At 43.1% G+C, this 18,458-nt stretch overlaps 1 protein-coding gene across 2 annotated transcripts in view; it reads right to left on the bottom strand.

Annotated features, from left to right (window-relative positions):
- The window catches only part of ZSWIM6 (zinc finger SWIM-type containing 6), a 142,797-nt gene that overhangs the window by 46,393 nt on the left and 77,946 nt on the right, over nucleotides 1-18,458 (bottom strand). Inside the window, exon 2 of one of the 2 annotated variants that reach the window (XM_072859509.1) lies at nucleotides 16,735-17,091. The exons of the other annotated variant lie outside the window; for it this stretch is intronic. Within the exon in view, the coding sequence (XP_072715610.1) occupies nucleotides 16,735-17,091 (357 nt within the window). The remainder of the gene's footprint in view (nucleotides 1-16,734; nucleotides 17,092-18,458) is intronic. 2 annotated transcript variants of the gene reach the window in all.

The following is an 18,458-nucleotide window of genomic DNA, read 5'->3' as shown; positions in this document are numbered from 1 at the left end:
TCATCCTGTGAGACAACAAGACAACAAAGCAACAAAGCAGAAGTATTTGAGAAAGGGAAAAAAATAGTCCAAACCCTCCTGAAAGCCGGTTTTGCCATAAAACAAAGGAAGGTCAAGGGACCTGCACAGGAGATCCAGTTTTTAGGAATAAAATGGCAAGATGGATATCGTCAGATCCCAATGAATGTGATTAACAAAATAACAGCCATGTCTCCTCCAACTAGCAAAAAGGAAACACAAGCTTTCTTAGGCATTGTGGGATTTTGGAGAATGCATATTCCCAATTACAGTCTGATTCTAAGCCCTCTCTACCAAGTGACCCGGAAGAAGAACGATTTCAAATGGGGCCCTGAGCAACGACAAGCCTTTGAACAAATTAAACGGGAGATAGTTCATGCAGTAGCCCTTGGGCCAGTCTGGGCAGGGCAAGATGTAAACAATGTGCTCTACGCTGCAGCCGGGGAGAATGGCCCTACCTGGAGCCTCTGGCAGAAAGCACCAGGGGAGACTCGAGGTCGAACCCTAGGGTTTTGGAGTCGGGGATACAGAGGATCCGAGGCCCGCTATACTCCAACAGAAAAAGAGATATTGGCAGCATATGAAGGGGTTCGAGCTACTTTGGAAGTGGTTGGTACTGAAGCACAGCTCCTCCTGGCACCCTGACTGCCGGTGCTGGGCTGGATGTTCAAAGGGAGGGGCCCCTCTACACATCATGCAACTGATGCTACGTGGAGTAAGTGGGTTGCACTGATCACACAACGGGCTCGAATAGGAAACCCTGATTGCCCAGGAATACAGGAAGTGATCATGGACTGGCCAGAAGGCAAAGATAACACGAGAGGAGAAGGTGATGCATGCTGAAGGAAGCCCCACTGTACAAGAAACTGCCAGAAAATGAGAAGCAATATGCCCTGTTCACTGATGGGTCCTGTCGTATTGTAGGAAAGCATCAGAGATGGAAAGCTGCTGTATGGCATCCTATATGACAAGTTGTGGAAACTGCTGAAGGAGATGGTGAACTGAATCAATTTGCAGAAGTGAAGGCCATCCAGCTGGCTTTACACATTGCTGAACGAGAAAAGTGGCCAGTGCTCTATCTCTATACTGACTCATGGATGGTGGCAAATGCCCTGTGGGGGTGGTTGCAGCAATGGAAGCAGAACAACTGGCAGCCCAGAGGCAAACCCATCTGGGCTGCCACACTGTGGCAAGATATTGCTGCCCAGGTAGAGAAACAGGTTTTAAAAGTGCATCACGTAGATGCTCACGTACCCAAGAGTCAGGCCACTGAGGAACATCAAAACAACCAGCAGGTGGATCAGGCTGCTAAGATTGAAGTGGCTCAGGTGGATCTGGACTGGCAACATAAGGGTGAATTATTTATAGCTTGGTGGGCCCATGACACCTCAGGCCATCAAGGAAGAGATGCAACATATAGATGGGCTCGTGATCGAGGAGTGGACTTGACCATGGACGCTATTGCACAGGTTATCCATGAATGTGAGACATGCCCTGCAACCAAGCAAGCCAAGCGGTTAAAGCCTCTGTGGTATGGAGGGCGATGGCTGAAATATAAATACGGGGAGGCCTTGCATATCGATTACATGGATGTGCTGGGTATACTGGTGCACAGCTGAAGTTGTACAGAGTTGAGCTAGGGGATACTGAGGTAATAGGAACCAAGAGGGAAACACCAGTGAAACACCTCAAAGCACATAAGGGGTGTTCCTCTATGAAGGAGACACAGACAACAGCCCAGCTGAAGTACCTCTACACCAATGCACGCAGCATGGGCAACAAACAGGAGGAGCTGGAAGCCATTGTACACCACGAAAACTATGATATGGTTGCCATCATGGAAACATGGTGGGATGACTCGCACAACTGGAGTGAGGCAATGGATGGCTATAAACTCTTCAGGAGGGACAGGCAAGGCAGGAGAGGCGGTGGGGTAGCCCTGTATGTTAGGGAGTGTCTGGGTAGTTTAGAGCTTAATGATGGTGATGATAGGGTGGAGTGTCTATGGGTAAGAATCAGGGGGAAGACCAACAAGGCAGATATTGTGGTGGGAGTCTGTTACAGACCACCCAACCAGGATGAGGAGACAGACGAACTATTCTATAAGCAGCTGGGAGAAGCCTCATGATCGCTAGCCCTTGTTCTTGTGGGGGACTTCAACCTGCCGGATGTCTGCTGGAAATACAGTACAGTGGAGAGGAAACAGTCTAGGAGGTTCCTGGAGTGTGTGGCAGATGATAACTTCCTGACACAGCTGGTGAGTGAGCCAACTAGGGAAGGTGCCCCACTGGACCTCTTGTTCACGAACAGAGAAGGACTTGTGAGCCATGTGATGGTTGGAGGCCCTTGGGCAGAGTGATCATGAAATGATGGAGTGTTTGATACTTGGAGAAGCAACGAGGGGGGTCAGCAGAACTGCCACCTTAGACTTCCGGAGGGCAGACTTTGGCCTGTTTAGGAGACTGGTCGACAAGAGTCCCCTGGGAGGCAGCCCTAAAGGGCAAAGGAGTCCAGGAAGGCTGGACATTCTTTAAGGAGGAAGTCCTAAAGGCACAAGAGCAGGCTGTCCCCAGGTGCCGAAAGACGAGCCTGTGGGGAAGAAGACCAGCCTGGCTGAATAGAGAGCTCTGGCTAGAACTCAGGAAAAAGAGGAGAGTCTACAACCTCTGGAAGAAGGGGCAGGCAAGTCAGGAGGACTACAAAGGTGTAGCGAGGCTGTGCAGGGAGAAAATTAGAAAGGCCAAAGCCGAGCTAGAGCTCAATCTGGCTACTGCCGTAAAAGACAACAAAAATACTTCTTCAAATACATTAGCAGCAAAAGGAGAGCTAAGGAGAATCTCCAGCCCCTAGTAGACGGGGGAGGGAACACAGTGACCAAGGATGAGGAAAAGGCTGAGGTACTTAATGCCTTCCTTGCCTCAGGCTTTAACAGCAGGGACAATTGTTCCCTGGGTACCCAGCCCCCCGAGTTGGAAGATGGGGACGGGGACCAGAATGGAGCCCCCATAATCCAGGGGGAAATGGTTAGTGACCTGCTGCACCACTTAGACATTCACAAGTCTATGGGGCCTGATGAGATCCACCCAAGAGTACTGAAGGAACTAGCAGATATGCTCACCAAGCCCCTTTCCATCATTTACCAGCAGTCCTAGCTAACTGGGGAGGTCCCAGTTGACTGGAGATTAGCAAATGTGACACCCATCTACAAGAAGGGCCGGAAGGAGGACCCGGGGAACTACAGGCCTGTCGGCCTGACCTCGGAACCAGGAAAGCAAATGGAGCAGATCATCCTGAGTGCCATCACACGGCACGTAGAGGATAAACAAGGGATCAAGCCCAGGCAGCATGGGTTCAGGAAAGGCAGGTCCTGCTTGACCAACCTGATCTCCTTCTATGACAAGGTGACCCACCTAGTGGATGAGGGGAAGGCTGTGGATGTTGTCTAGCTAGACTTCAGTAAAGCCTCTGACACGGTTTCCCACAGCATTCTCCTGGAGAAACTGGCTGCTCATGGCTTGGAAGGGTGTACTCTTCACTGGGTAAAGAACTGGCTGGATGGCCGGGCCCAAAGAGTGGTGGTGAATGGAGTTTACTCCATTTGGTGGCCGGTCACAAGTGGTGTCCCCCAGGGCTCTGTGTTGGGGCCAGTTCTGCTTAATATCTTTATCAGTGATCTGGATGAGGGGATCGAGTGCACCCTCAGTAAGTTTGCAAACAACACCAAGTTGTGCGGGAGTGTTGATCTGCTTGAGGGGAGGAAGGCTCTGCAGAGGGATCTGGACAGGCTGGATTGATGGGCCGAGGCCAACTGTATAAGGTTCAACAAGACTAAGTGCAAGGTCCTGCACTTGGGCCACAACAACCCCATGCAATGCTATAGGCTTGGGGAAGAGTGGCTGGAAAGCTGCCCAGCAGAGAAGGACCTGGGAGTGTTGGTTGACAGCCAGATGAATATGAGCCAGCAGTGTGCCCAGGTGGCCAAGAAAGCCAATGGAAAACCTCGAATACTGTGTTCCATTTTGGGCCCCTCACTACAAGAGAGACATTGAGGTGCTGGAGTGTGTCCAGAGAAGGGCAACAAAGCTGGTGAAGGGTCTAGAGCAGAAGTCTTATGAGGAGCAGCTGAGGGAACTGGGGTTGTTTAGTCTGGAGAAAAGGAGGCTGAGGGAAGACCTTATTGCTCTCTACAACTACCTGGAAGGAGGTTGTAGAGAGGTGGTGTTGGTCTCTTCTCCCAGGTAACAAGTGATAGGACGAGAGGAAATGGCCTCAAGTTGTGCCAGGGGAGGTTTAGACTGGATATTAGGAAATTTTACTTCCCTGAAAGGGTTATCAAGCATTGGAACAGGCTGCCCAGTGAAGTGGTTGAGTCACCCTCCCTGGACATATTTAAAAGACATTTAGATGAGGTGCTTAGGGACATGGTGTAGTGGTGGTCTTGGTAGTGTTAGGTTTACGGTTGGACTCGATGATCTTAGAGGTCTTTTCCAAGCTATACGATTCTGTGAATCTGTGGTGTAAGTAGGTTGCACTGATCACACAAAGGGCTCGAATAGGAAACCCCAGTTGCCCAGGAATATTGGGAGTGATCATGGACTGGCCAGAAGGCAAAGATTTTGGAATATGGGCAGAGGAGGAGGTGACGTGTGCTGAGGAGGCCCCACTGTACAATAAAGTACCAGAAAATGAGAAGCAATATGCCCTGTTCGCTGATGTGTCCTGTCATATTGTAGGAAAGCATTGGAGGTAGAAGGCTGCTATATGGAGTCCTACACGACAAGTTATAGAAACTGCTGAAGGAGAAGGGGAATCAACCAAATTTGCAGAAGTAAAGGCCATCCAGCTGGCTTTAGACCTTGCTGAATGAGAAAAGTGGCCAGTGCTCTGTCTCTGTACTGACTCATGGATGGCGGCAAATGCCCTGTGGGGGTGGTTACAGAAATGGAAGCAGAGCAACTGGCAGCGCAGAGGTAAACCCATCTGGGCTGCAGCATTGTGGCAAGATATTGCTGCCTGGGTAGAGAACTTTGTTGTGAAAGTACATCATGTAGATGCTCACATACCCAAGAGTCAGGCCACTGAAGAACATCAAAACAACCAGCAGGTGGATCAGGCTGCTAAGATTGAAGTGGCTCAGGTGGATCTGGACTGGCAACATAAGGGTGAATTAGTTATGGCTTGGTGGGCCCATGACCCCTCAGGCCATCAAGGAAGAGATGCAACATATAGATGGGCTCGTGATCGAGGGGTGGACTTGACCATGGACACTATTGCACAGGTTATCCATGAATGTGAAGCATGCGCTGCAACCAAGCAAGCCAAGTGGTTAAAGCCTCTGTGGTATGGAGGGCGATGGCTGAAATATAAATATGGGGAGACCCGGCAGATGAATTATATCACACTCCCACAAACCAGCCAAGGCAAGCACCATGTGTTTACAATGGTGGAAGCAACCACTGGATGGCTGGAAACATATCCTGTGCCCCATGCCACCGCCCGGAACACTATCCTGGGCCTTGAAAAGCAAGCCCTATGGCGACATGGCACCCCAGAGAGAATTGAGTCAGACAACAGGACTCATTTCTGAAACAACATTATAGACACCTGGGCCAAAGAGCATGGCATTGAGTGGGTATATCACATCCCCTATCATGCACCAGCCTCCGGGAAAATCAAATGATACAATGGACTGTTAAAGACCACACTGAGAGCAATGGGTGGTGGGACATTCAAACACTGGGATACACATTTAGCAAAGGCCACTTGATTAGTCAACTCTAGGGGATCTGTCAATCGAGCTGGCCCTGCCCAATCAAAACTTTTATGCACTGTAGAAGGGGACAAAGACCCTGTAGTGCACATAAGCATGCTGGGGAAGACAGTCTGGGTTACTCCTGCCTCGGGCAAAGGCAAACGCATTCCTGGGATTGCTTTTGCTCAAGGACATGGGTGCACTTGGTGGGTAATGCGAAAGGATGGGGAAGTCTGATGTGTACCTCAAGGGGATTTGATTTTGGGTGAGAATAGCCAATTAACTGAATGGTATAATGTCAATTGCTATATAATACTGTATGTCATCACTTTTATGGTTGCTATATGCCATATCAAGGGTATTACAGTAAGAATCACCCAGATTAATGAAGAATGAACTTTGATGAAACCAAGCAAAGTGCAGCAGTGATGGAACCAGAACTGGCTTCAGCATGCAACAATCCAACCCCACACACCATCTCTCCTGCCCTGAAGGACTGTTATGACAGATGGAGCCCAAAGTCATGGACTAAATCAACTCAACGGACATTTTAGAAGGATGGCCCATAGACTAAGGGAATGATATCTGTGTGTATATATGAAAAGACAGGGAAAGTGGTGGCGATTAGTTGGTATGTGTTTAGAAAGGGTAGAACCTGGGCATGACATAGATGGTGTAGCATAAGGGGTGGATACTGTCCTGGTTTCAGCTGGGATAGAGTTAATTTTCTTCCTAGTAGCTGGTATAGTGCTGTGCTTTGGATTTAGGATGAGAATAATATTGATAACACACTGATGTTTTAGTTGTTGCTAAGTAATGCTTACATTAGTCAAGGACTTTTCAGCTTCCCATGCTCTGCCAGGTGCACAAGAAGCTGGGAGGGGGCACAGCCAGGATAGTTGATCCAAACTCACATTCCATACCATATGACATCATGCTTAGTATATAAACTGGGGGAGTTGGCCAGGGGGTAGCGTTCTCTGCTCAGGGACTGGCTGTGTGTCCGTCTGTGGGTGGTGAGTAGTTGCATCACCTTTTTTCCCCTCTGGGTTTTGTTTGTTTCTCTCTGTCTCTCTTTGTTTTCCTTTTTATTACAGTTTATTATTATTATTATTCAATTATTAAACTGTTCTTATCTCAGCCCATGAGTTTTCTTACTTTTGCTCTTCCCATTCTCTCCCCCATCCCACCAGGTGGGAGGAGCGTGAGCGAGTGGCTGTGTGGTGCTTGGTTGCCGACCGGGGCTAAACCACGACGCGGGCAAAGGAGTACTGCAGAGGTTTTTGGATTTGTGTATTGTCCTGTTTTGTATGTCTTAGCTTTGATCTATATGTTCTTTAAAATAGACCTAAATTTCTCCTCAGTAGTCTTAAGCACTTAGGAGTGACAACCTATGAAAAGGTATTTAAATAAACAATATTTTGTAATACAACATTAAAATCAAGGTGAGTTTTTTCCTCCCATCTTATCAGCTATTCTAGAATGGTTTTACAGAAAAAATTACACTTTAGATAGTATTTCAACAACTGCAATGTTCAAATCACTCTCCACAGAACACCTGTGTAATTCTTGTACCTTCAGCAATCTTGCTCTATTTTAAGTGACTGCAAGTGAGCACTGCTATTGATCAACATGAGGAAAATCATCACCTCAGTGCCTCTGAGCTGTGATGGCTCTGCAAAGCTAAACAAAGAGTAAAAAAAAAAATCCCCAAAGAAATCCAAAGTCTTTAAGCACTAACAGTATTTCCATTATAAGTAAAAGTTACAGCTGTGTAAGACTGCAGTGCTTCTCAAGGAGCATTTTTACATAGGCAATGTCATCAGTACAGAGTCAATTCAGAGCAACTCTACCCAAATTAGCCTAGTACCAACTGAAGTTACTGGATTTACATCAGGCAGTGCTTTGGCCACAGGTTGCTCTAACTCAAATTTTGCAGTTGAGATCAGTGATTTTCCACTTGTGGCCTCTTCTAAAGGCTGACAAAACCAGAAGAAGTTCTTGCACCATCTAGCAATCTACGTATTTCTGAAGAAGCCTGCACCTTCACTGGATATTTTTCAAAAGGTTTTCACGAACTGAAAAGGTTAAAAAGCACTTACGTAGACTGTCAGGGAAACAACTGACAGTAGTGCATCACCATACCAGATGTAAGGTATTTTAAGCATGCCCAAGACTCAAGGTAACTTGACATTTTGATTTTGGGCTTGTCACAACTGTGTAATCTCTATCTCTGTTAGGTTTTGAGAAGGTGTTAGAAATTGAATCGCATAACAGAGTCTACCATTTTTAAATCCCGGATCATGTTACAACTGTGTAATCTCTATCTCTGTTAGGTTTTGAGAAGGTGTTAGAAATTGAATCGCATAACAGAGTCTACCATTTTTAAATCCCGGATCATGTTACCTCTGTAACCAATACTATAAGAAGGATACTGGCAGGGAAGGAAAATTACATGGTCAGATTTGTAAAAACTTGCTTTCAAAGAAGTCCTGAGAACTTGAAAAGCAAAGATAGCTACAACTCTTCAGATGTATAGGAATTGGAAGATGTATAGAAACATTGATTCTATTTATTTAAGCCTTTATTTCACAATTGCAGCTCTGCCATGTAGGTGAGTCTTTTAAGCCGTTGCAGGGAATGCTAGAATCTTTATTAAATGAAAATACAACCGGAAGATTTAAAAGGTCAGAGGGATGCCTTGTGTACTAGTTGCTGAGTCAAAAATACTCTTCCAGCTTAGCCATGTCCTGAACTGCCTCCAACTTCAGAGCCTACAGCTGTGAACCCTGCACTGCTGTCCATATATATATTTAGATTAATAAGAAATTGTGTCTTTGAAGATGTGAAAGAACTATCCTGCCTTCCACAGGAACCGTAAGAGTGTCTCAGAAGACAGCAATCAAGCCCAAGACAGTACAAAAACCAAGCAATAAAAACTTCCTCTTCTGTGAGTGCTTCCATCTTTACTATGTTAGTTTTAAGGGGCCTTCAATTCAGTCAGCTACATGAAACACATGCTGATAAGTCTTCAGCTGCCAAGAATGAGATTAAAAGGGAAATCAAGCCACAGGAGAACAAGCAGTACAGCTGTTGAACAGACCCAGGTTTGCAGTATCACCTTGCAAATAGTTTAAATATTTCATTGCTCTAAAACACAGAGAAAAGACCTGTGAAAAGGAACTATATAAAAGCACCAATATACAAACCACACATATTTATCCCTCACTTCAATACAGATTTATCTTTAAATAATCTTGGTATGGCTACTTTATTATTATTAAAAATAGCCTAAGATTCATCAGCTAAGCTTCCCTATTTAGGTAAAAAACAAAATTCCTTCCATAACTGTTTACATTTTATCAAAAGCTCATTGGTCAGTTTGTGCTAGAAGGTTAAACACAGCTACTGCAGATTCTTTAAACAGGGTTCCTTTACAGGAACAAGGGCACCTGCTGCCCCATGCCAGCAACACTGCTCCCACCAAGGCCTCTTCTCCCAGCACAATCCCAAATATACCTTCCCCAGGGGCTCAGCATCGCTATAGTTACACCAGCATTATTTTCATGCCAGTAGGTTAGAAGACTATAAAAGCTGAAGACACCAAGCCGAGGGTCTGAGCTCTATGATGCTATTCAGCACAGTACTACAGATACTTCTGACTCAGAGCAATTTTTCCTCACAATATCATATATAGGCTACACTCAGTATGATCAAAGTTTTTCATCGGTATGTATAAAGAAATTCCAGTATACATGTAACCGGCACCAGCTACGGTTGTAATTCACTGATCTTTCAACACTATTGTCAGTCTTCAGCAATAGCCATGGACTAACAAGGCATGGAGACGGCATGTCCGATTGGGCCTCCTAGCGGTGCTGCCAGGGAACCCTCAGCTCCCACTGCCCACATCACTCCTGTTTTGGGGTCAAGACACAACCATCTCCACATCTCTCAACCAGGCACTTTTCAAGATCACTACATTCACTTACAGTCAGGTGAACACTGATTGACCTAGTCTGCTTCCTCTCCCACTAGCACACACATCACTCTTGAGCAACAGACAGGATTTCTACACTGCCACTTTTCTTCTGACGATATGGGACCGGGCGAGTAGACAAAAACTATCTGAACAAGCAACAGGACTGCAGGAGGGAGCTGCGTTAGGACCTGCGAGATGAAGCTCTAGCAATAGTCAGCAAGAAGGCTTAGGCTCAACACCAGGTAGATCTGAAGGGTCGACCCAAAGGCGGCAGCTTTGCTTGGGATGCAGCGTGGCCCCGAACAGGTACTGCGAGGCTTTGGTGGATGGACAGTTTGGCTGCAGAGAGGAACATGGGCAGCCCTGAATTTAATCTCTGCAACACAGCTTGGTACCATGATCAAATCCCTTTCCCCAGTTGTAAACTGGGGATAAGTATTACTTATGTGCTTTAGAGGGGTGTCATGAGGATAAATTAGTTCCCATTTTGAACTATGGAAGTGAAAAGGACTGTATAATTATACTAAATATTAAAACCTGTAATTAAACTGTGTCAGTTTATAGACACTAACATATTAAACCCCCTCCCTCCAACCTCCAGCTTTGTTAACTTCTGTTGTGACTCGTCTTTGAAATAGGTTTTGTGTCATGTACTTACAGTTAAATATAATAATACCCAGTATATAGATACAGCCATACATACTTATTCATGCTCTTTTACTAAAATGACTAAATTGCAATCTTAGCAAAGCAGGAATACTATGCACAATTGTTTGTAACACTGAACACCCAAATAAAATTTGAAAACAGGGTAACAGCCCTTTATATTTATGGTCATAACAGGTTACATGTTAAGTATAATCAACTCCCAAATCTTAAGAAGCAGCAGCATTTAAAAAAATTAAACACTTTGATCATTTATATAGCAATTTTAAGAGCAACTGCTTTCAAAATGAGTAACCACATTCAAGAACTGGTGTCATATATGGAGAACTTAAAACTCAAAGTAAATAGAAGCAAAGCAAGGGGCTTTGACTAAAATAGGCTAAGAATAGCCTATATTGCAAACTACTCGGGAGCAGATGAACAGTAAATTTTGGTTAAAATAAGAACAGAATGTAGCATCTTTGAGGTAAACTGCTTCCCTGGTCCTTATTTCTGAAGTATCACAAGAGTTGTTTTAATCTTCAAATGAAACCATGCCAAATTACTCAGCCATACTGAATTTTTTGAACTTCTTTTTATAAAAATCTTATGAATTTAAGTATACAAATGAACTGTAGATCAGTTAATTTTTATTAAATGTCATCCCATGGCAGCATTAAGGAGAAGATGATATGGAAAAACTATTACAAATAAAAAGCATGAGTACTATGCAAAGATTGAATGGTCCCAGCTAGAAACCAATACTGCTGTACACTCATTCACAACAGAATAGTAGTTGATTTTATAAACTTAGTGTGCTCAGAATTATTCTAAACAGTAATTACATAGAAACAAAGATCATAAAATTAATGATTAAAAAATATTATGCCTTTGAGTCCCCAAATGATTCAAAGTTTAGACATAAGTCACTTCATCTTGTATTTAATTTCAAAACTCTTGGGTGAAATATAACACCTGTTCAGCAGTGCACGGCATCAAAGAAAAACAGCAACTGCTGTGAAGCAGACAGTGCTAATAACAGAAAATGTAAAGACAGGACAGGCTACGCTAAGTTGCTGAGGAAAGTTAATAAACCCCCAACAAATTTTTAACTTCCAAAAAATTCTTTCCCTTCCATCTGCACATACAGCAAAATGCATAAACTTATCTGCTGACAATATCTAACCTCTCCGGCTAAAATCCAGGTCTCACAAACATTATATAGCAGTAAGTTTCAAAGTCTACTTGTGTGTGGCAGATAAAAGAACTTCCTTATCAGTATAGACTAGCATGCAGTGTTTTCATTTTAATTTATTTTTACATTCCATGTCTCAAACCAAAATCTCACTATTTATTTTCTATATAACAAGTTTTATTTTAACGTTTAATGTATCTGCAAAAACCTTTCCTAAAAATCTGAATTTCATAAAATATTTTTTCATATTATTTTGCAGCTATTAATCTTTCATTTCATTTTACATCGTACTACTTATTTACTTCTGCTTGGGTTTCTGAAATTTCTCTAGTTTTGACTAGCCTTGTTGTTACTTCCTTCTCAAATCCAGTTCACTAAACAACTCTCATACTAAGCATTGGAACACTTTACTTTTATCCTTCTTGAAAGGAAACCCACCTGCCATTTCCTATGTTATTCTCTTGCAACTAGTCTCTCAATCAATTTTATTAGTTTAAGCAGGGCCATATGAAAGATTCCATCATTTTTTAAATATAATTTATCTTCTTTAATGTTAAATGTTCCCTTTTCTAGTAGATTGGCAATACATTGTATTCTGTTGTTCAGCCCTACCCTACCCTACAATTTCCCACCAAAACCCCCATCATTTCAGCTAAATACACTAGGTTCAGATTAACACATTCATCAGTATCTCCAGATTGCCCTTTGGAACTTACAATATAGGAACAGCACTAGATATTCTGAAACTTACTTTTAAAGCAAATCTGAATTTTTTTGATAGATGTTTTCTCCTCGAATGCCTCTACCAGTGCTCCTAATATACGTTACAGATTAATGTTTGCAGAGGATGTATCTAGATCTGCCTGGAAAAACAGAGAAACAACTACCCAGGCACCTCTGCTTCTGAGAAGACAAATGTACATAAACCCCTTTCTCCCAGTTCTTCCCTGCTAAATTTGAGTTCACCTGCATGTAGTTTTGTATCTAAACAGAGAATGGGAGAAAGTGTGGAGACATCCATATGGTTTTCTAAAAAGAAAGATAACAGCAGCAGCACTAAACGCTCAGGAAAGAAACAGTACACCTTAAAAGGAAAAAAATTAAATTGGTTTGCTAGGCTGTCCTTATACCAGTAAAAGGCAGACCCTTTTTCAATATGCACATAATGACAAATCAATGCTAATATGAGATTAATATGCAAACAGACACCCCCGCCCCCAATCTTGCAGTTACTTTCCTATTTCCACTCAAATTCTCAGGAACGTAGTTTGATCTTGCAACCAATCTATTTAAGTGAAAGTTTCATATCTAAGACAAGACAGATCAAAAGCTGACAAACATGGCTGATAATCCGTTGTCCTGACTGTTCTCTTCCTAGCCTTACACATCTGCCAGCTTCCTCTACTATGATGGTACAAAAGTTAACAGGGGGGAAAAAGCCTCAGCTAAGCAGGATCCAAATCCACATCCAGCTTTCTGAGTCAGCATCCCCAAATTGAAACCCAATGTGAAGGCAACAGTTATGCAGCACAGACTTCAGGGTATCAGTATGAATACCTACTATTGTCTTCAGTATAGAAGATTAGACCCAACAGATTAGACAGATCTCCAGTTTTGAAATCATCAGGAACACGTACAGCTGTAGCACTGTCACATGAGAAAATCAGAACACAACAAATCTTCTCAAATGTAAGAGGTCCTTTTGTGCCTTAAAAACATGCAAAACCCTCTTGTAATGTAATCACCGCCAAGTGACAATTAGCATGGCAAATACAGAGAGGATTTCCAATAAATCACTCTGCTCTCCTGAAGAAGTTAGTGAATAGACAACACATTACTGCGCTTCTAACAGCATCCCCTTATTTTTTTCCTGCAGTGAGGCTCAGTCATGAAGCAAGAAAGGATACTGCATCACTTGTATCCACTGAGGAACTTAAAAGGATTTGTCATTTCAAAATCCATGTCAGTGTAAGTCACTTCACTAGTTTGCCCAGTAACCTCCTTCACAAGGAAGGTGGCCAAAGCCAGTCATTGAAGGCTGCATAAGACAGAATTTTCAGCAAATAAACAATTATCCAATTCACCTTTTGTGAAACGAAAGTACTGCAGAGTTATTCCATCTCCCTAGTCAGCTCATAAGCAAGTCAACAAGACTGCTGTGGTCAGAGATCTTCAAAGCCCTGGATCATTCTTATGTAACAATAAGTACTATTCAAGAGCTGATTTCTTTTGCCTAACGCTAGAAATATATGAAAACCAGAACTAGTACAGCCACCACAAGAGGAAAAAAAAATTAGAAGTTTTATATAAACAAACCTGGAATTAAAACACCTTGTTTTGCGTGGCAAGGTTTTGGTAGCAGGAGGGGCTGCAGGGGCAGGTTCTGTGAGAAGATGCCAGAAGCTTCCCCCATGTCCAACAGAGCCAGTGCCAGCCGGCTCCAAGATGGACCCGCCGCTGGCCAAGGCTCAGCCAATCAGCGACGGCGGTAGCATCTCTGGGATAACATATTTAAGAAGGGGGAAAACCTTCTGTGCAACAGCAGCCGGAAGAGAGGAGTGAGAATATGTGAGAGAAACAACTCTGCAGACACCAAGGTCAGTGAAGAAGGAGGGGGAGGAGGTGTTCCAGGTGCCAGAGCAGAGATTCCCCTGCAGCCTGTGGTAAAGACCATGGTGAGGCAGGCTGTCCCCCTGCAGCCCATGGAGGTCCATGGTGGAACAAGTATCCACCTGCAGCCCATGGAGGACCCCACACCAGAGCAGGTGGATGTGCCCTGAAGGAGGCTGTGACCCCATGGGAAGTCTACGCTAGAGCAGGCTCCTGGCAGGAGCCGTGACCCCATGGAGAGAAGAGCCCATGCTGGAGCAGGTTTGCTGGCAGGACTTGTGACCCTGTGGGGGACTCACGCTGGAGCAGTCTGTTCCTGAAGGACTGCACCCTGTGTAAGGACCCATGCTGGAGCAGTTCGTGGAGGACTGTCTCCAGTGGGAGTGACCCCATGCTGGAGCAGGGGAAGAGTGTGAGGAGTTCTCCCCCTGAGGAGGAAGGAGCAGCAGAGACAATCTGTGATGTACTGAGCACAACCCCCATTCCCCATCCCCCTGTGCCACTCGGGGGGAGGAGGTAGAGAAATTGAGAATGAAGTTGAGCCCAGGAAGAAGGGAGGGGTGGGGGGAAGGTGTTTTAAGATTTGGTTTTTATTTTCTCATTACCCTACTCTGATTTGATTGGTAATAAAGTAAATTAATTTCCCCAAGTCGAGTCTGTTTTGTCCGTGATGGTAATTGCTGAGTGATCTCCCTGTCCTTATCTTGACCCACAAGCCTTTCATTGTATTTTCTCTCTCCCCTGTCCAGCTGAGGAGGGGGAGTGATAGAGCGGCTTGGTGGGCACCTGGCATCCAGCCAGGGTCAACCCACCACACACCTCTAGGTAACATGGATGAGAATTTTCTCATCCAACTTCAGATTCAGGACTTTCCTTTAATCAAAACTGTTTCTGTGCCAGGTCTCCTCTTACTTACAAAAACTTGCTTATAAAAGTAAGTTTTTCCTCTTACTTACCTGTGCCTTCAAGCAGTGTTCAGTATAATTCCTATTCAAACACTGGTTTGGTGAGGTTAAACTTTTCAAAGCAAGAGAGGTCTACAAGACAGTTTTGTATTACAAACTGAACACCTGCAGCACAGGAGATATGACAGAGTGAATGGTGATCTTATGTGCAGCTGCCTATGCTATTAGAACCAGGGGTAGATTTCTTCTGGTTAGCTTTTTTATTTCTAATTTAAGGAATTTGATTAAAGATCAAAATAACAGAATTACAGTATGAATCCCAGAAGAACGCTCACTTGCTATATAATCAGAGGAACTAATTTTTTCCTTAAAAGAATCCTGGAATTTTTAACATTGTAAACATATCTTTAAAAAAAATCAGACCATGGTTTCATGGGTGTCTGAGAGGAACATCAGGAGACTATAGATCCTCTTTTGTAACCCAGCTTTCTTTGGTAATAGCAGTTTATTTTCTTGTGCTGCCTAGATTTTCTACTGCAGTTTTTGGTATTTTATTAAGAAATACCAACAGTCAATAAAGACATACTGCAATCTCATTTACTAGGAAAACAGCAAAATTTAGAAGACAAACATTTTAGTTTTGTGGATATTTTTTAAACTACCCTACTCAAACTCATTGTGAAATTTCGTAAGTGATCAACAACTTTTTTGTTTCCTATTTGGGCTGTGATATAAGCATTAAATCTCTCTAAAAATACTTTAAATACTAATGAGTAAAGAGATATTTTGACAATAAGGAAATAGCTGACAAAGATCAACATGCCTGTGGTTAGTATAATTACAGACAATGTTGATGAAGTTTAAGCACTCTCTGCAACACCCTTTGTCATTTCTCCTCTTACATTAGCCATAGTATAGCTAATATAGCCATTATAGCCATCATATGTCCTTCCTTTCCCACCCTTGCCTTCCCCTTTTCTAATCACCCTTGACTGTTGTAGTCTTCTCTGCACCACTTGCATACTCACCATAATTCTTCCTTCCCCTTAATTCCTTACATTTAGACTATTACCAACTCTCATGTGATACATGCCTTCAGCTTACAACATCTGAGCATCTTCCTCTATTGCTTAATGTCCTGCATCTGCTTTAGCTTCCCTTTCTACTGCCACCAGGCAGCTCTGCTAACCACCTTCTCATTACATCCCACAACAACTAGAGCAATCGCCTTGCCTCTGGCCACATCCCCATAACCCTCAAAGCCAAAAGAGCACTGCTCCCAAAATTCACCTTCTTGCAGCACTGCCTGCCTGGGCCTGCCAGGGTCACCAGACCCTAAGGAGAAGAGCTAGGCTGCAGATGAGCCCAGTTATCGGAAAGACTCCCTTCTTTTGTTCCACCTACTCTGTATCTAAGAAACATGTCTTTTCTCTTTTCCAAAAAGTATTACTTCCTAAACATCTTAAAGCAAAGGTTCAATAACAGAATACTCTTTAGTAAACACCATAAAATCACAAAATAATTCAGGTTGGAAGGGACCTCAGGAGGTCACACTCCTGAATGCCACAAAAAAAGCTCAAAATCAAAGAAGGAATGAAACAAAAGGAAGAACAAGTATCAAACTTACCATGGACTTGATTGATTTCTGAATTCTGAGAAAGAATTTCATCTGCTAATTTTTGAGCAGTTGGCAAAACTTCTGTGTGGTGCACTGTGATCAAATACTGTACAAATTTTTGTAGTTGGTCTCTGTTCATTTGAAAGAGTGTCTCTGAAATGGGAAGATGCAGTTTGACCTGATCTGGCTTGCGGATCCGGTATAAAGAGAGTGCCACAACGTGGGCACAGTAAAATATGTCCTTGTTTCCACAGCTACAGGTCACTGAGGTAATCTTGCAACGATCAAAGCCGATAGCTACATTGCAAACAGTTTCTGGCTCCGATTGCATTGCAGGCTCTGTCACTGTGCCACTCAAGTGGAAACCTGTGAAGGGGAAAAAAAAAAAGAGCTTACATTAAGTAAAATACCATATCTCATTATCAATAACCTTTCATTAATCAAGTAAAAGTCATCACCTATTTCTGAGAAATTATATATCTTAAAGAACTTGCTTTAATTACAAATGATTAACCCTTTCTTTCATACGTACCCTTTTCATCTCCAATAAAATCAAAAGGAGGTAAAAAGCTAGTTTACAAGCCCTCTTTGCTATTCCATCACAACATTCATAAAAGTTTGATAATAAGAAAAACATTTATTTGGTAAATGATAGCTGCAGAAGCAGAGTTGCATCCAATTAAGACCAATGTGAAACTCCCAGTAGCTCAGCAAGTTGGCAGCAATCTTCCAAACCCCACACCAGGGAGCCAGCACCTACCAGCAAATTTAACCATTCTCTCAATAAAGTAAGAAGAAATTAGTGCACTCTAGTGGCACAAACCCAGGTCCTAATCTCAACTCTGCCACCGATTCACTGACACAAGTGACATAACCTCTTTGCTTTCACCTCTCCCATAACTGAGTTGATGCTAAAGCTCACCTTCAACTCAAGCAATCGGGTAGGGCAGCTATGTTTGTGTAGCTCTTTGGAGATGGAAACTGCAGTTACCAATACACAGGATATCAGATTTATAATACTGAATGAGACACGCATGCGCTGTTTCAGAAGTCTGCATTTCCACTTGGCACGATAAAGCACAAGGCAAAAGAGCTGGGTTTTCTTATATTGTAAGAAGGTATGGTATACCATAAGAAAGATGTTCACTTGAGCCACTACTCAACAAAGCACCCTGTTGAACCAAGGTCTCAAACTCTATTCTCTGAAGATCAGACCTAAACCCATCTCTGTTTTCCCAACATGAAGACCCAGGTTTGGCTCTCAGTACTTTATCACTGCAGAATTTGGGTGTTTCTTTTGGATTTTATGTAAACATGACATTGATTTTTGGCTCAAGCATTAAGTCAGAGGTATAGATACAGAGCAATACAAACAAATTTCATATGCTGTATCAGTATTAAACTTGAACAGACTGTGCATATAAAATCTGGAACGGATACTACAAGTAAGGTGTTATACGTTAACTATTTATAATGGAAATAATATAAAAACACACTCCCTCAAAGTCCAAAACTGATTTAGTATTCTTGAAATATAAGAAAAGTGTGTTGTAGGAGGCAGCATCACATGAAAATCAGGTGGAAAAAGAGAAACGTATACATAGCTCTAGTCCAAAATGTTGTATCTCCAATTGTTTTTAAAAAGCTCTTCAAGCTACAGGAAACGAAGAGGAAAATCTCTCATTTTCTTCCATTTGTTTATGCTGTACATTTCAGAGCAGGCTGTGCAGTCA

Source organism: Ciconia boyciana, chromosome 4 (genome assembly GCF_034638445.1).
Source record: "Ciconia boyciana chromosome 4, ASM3463844v1, whole genome shotgun sequence".
Taxonomy (NCBI): domain Eukaryota; kingdom Metazoa; phylum Chordata; class Aves; order Ciconiiformes; family Ciconiidae; genus Ciconia; species Ciconia boyciana.
The sequence above is the reverse complement of the archived record's forward strand: the minus strand, read 5'-3'. Positions and strand labels throughout refer to the sequence as shown.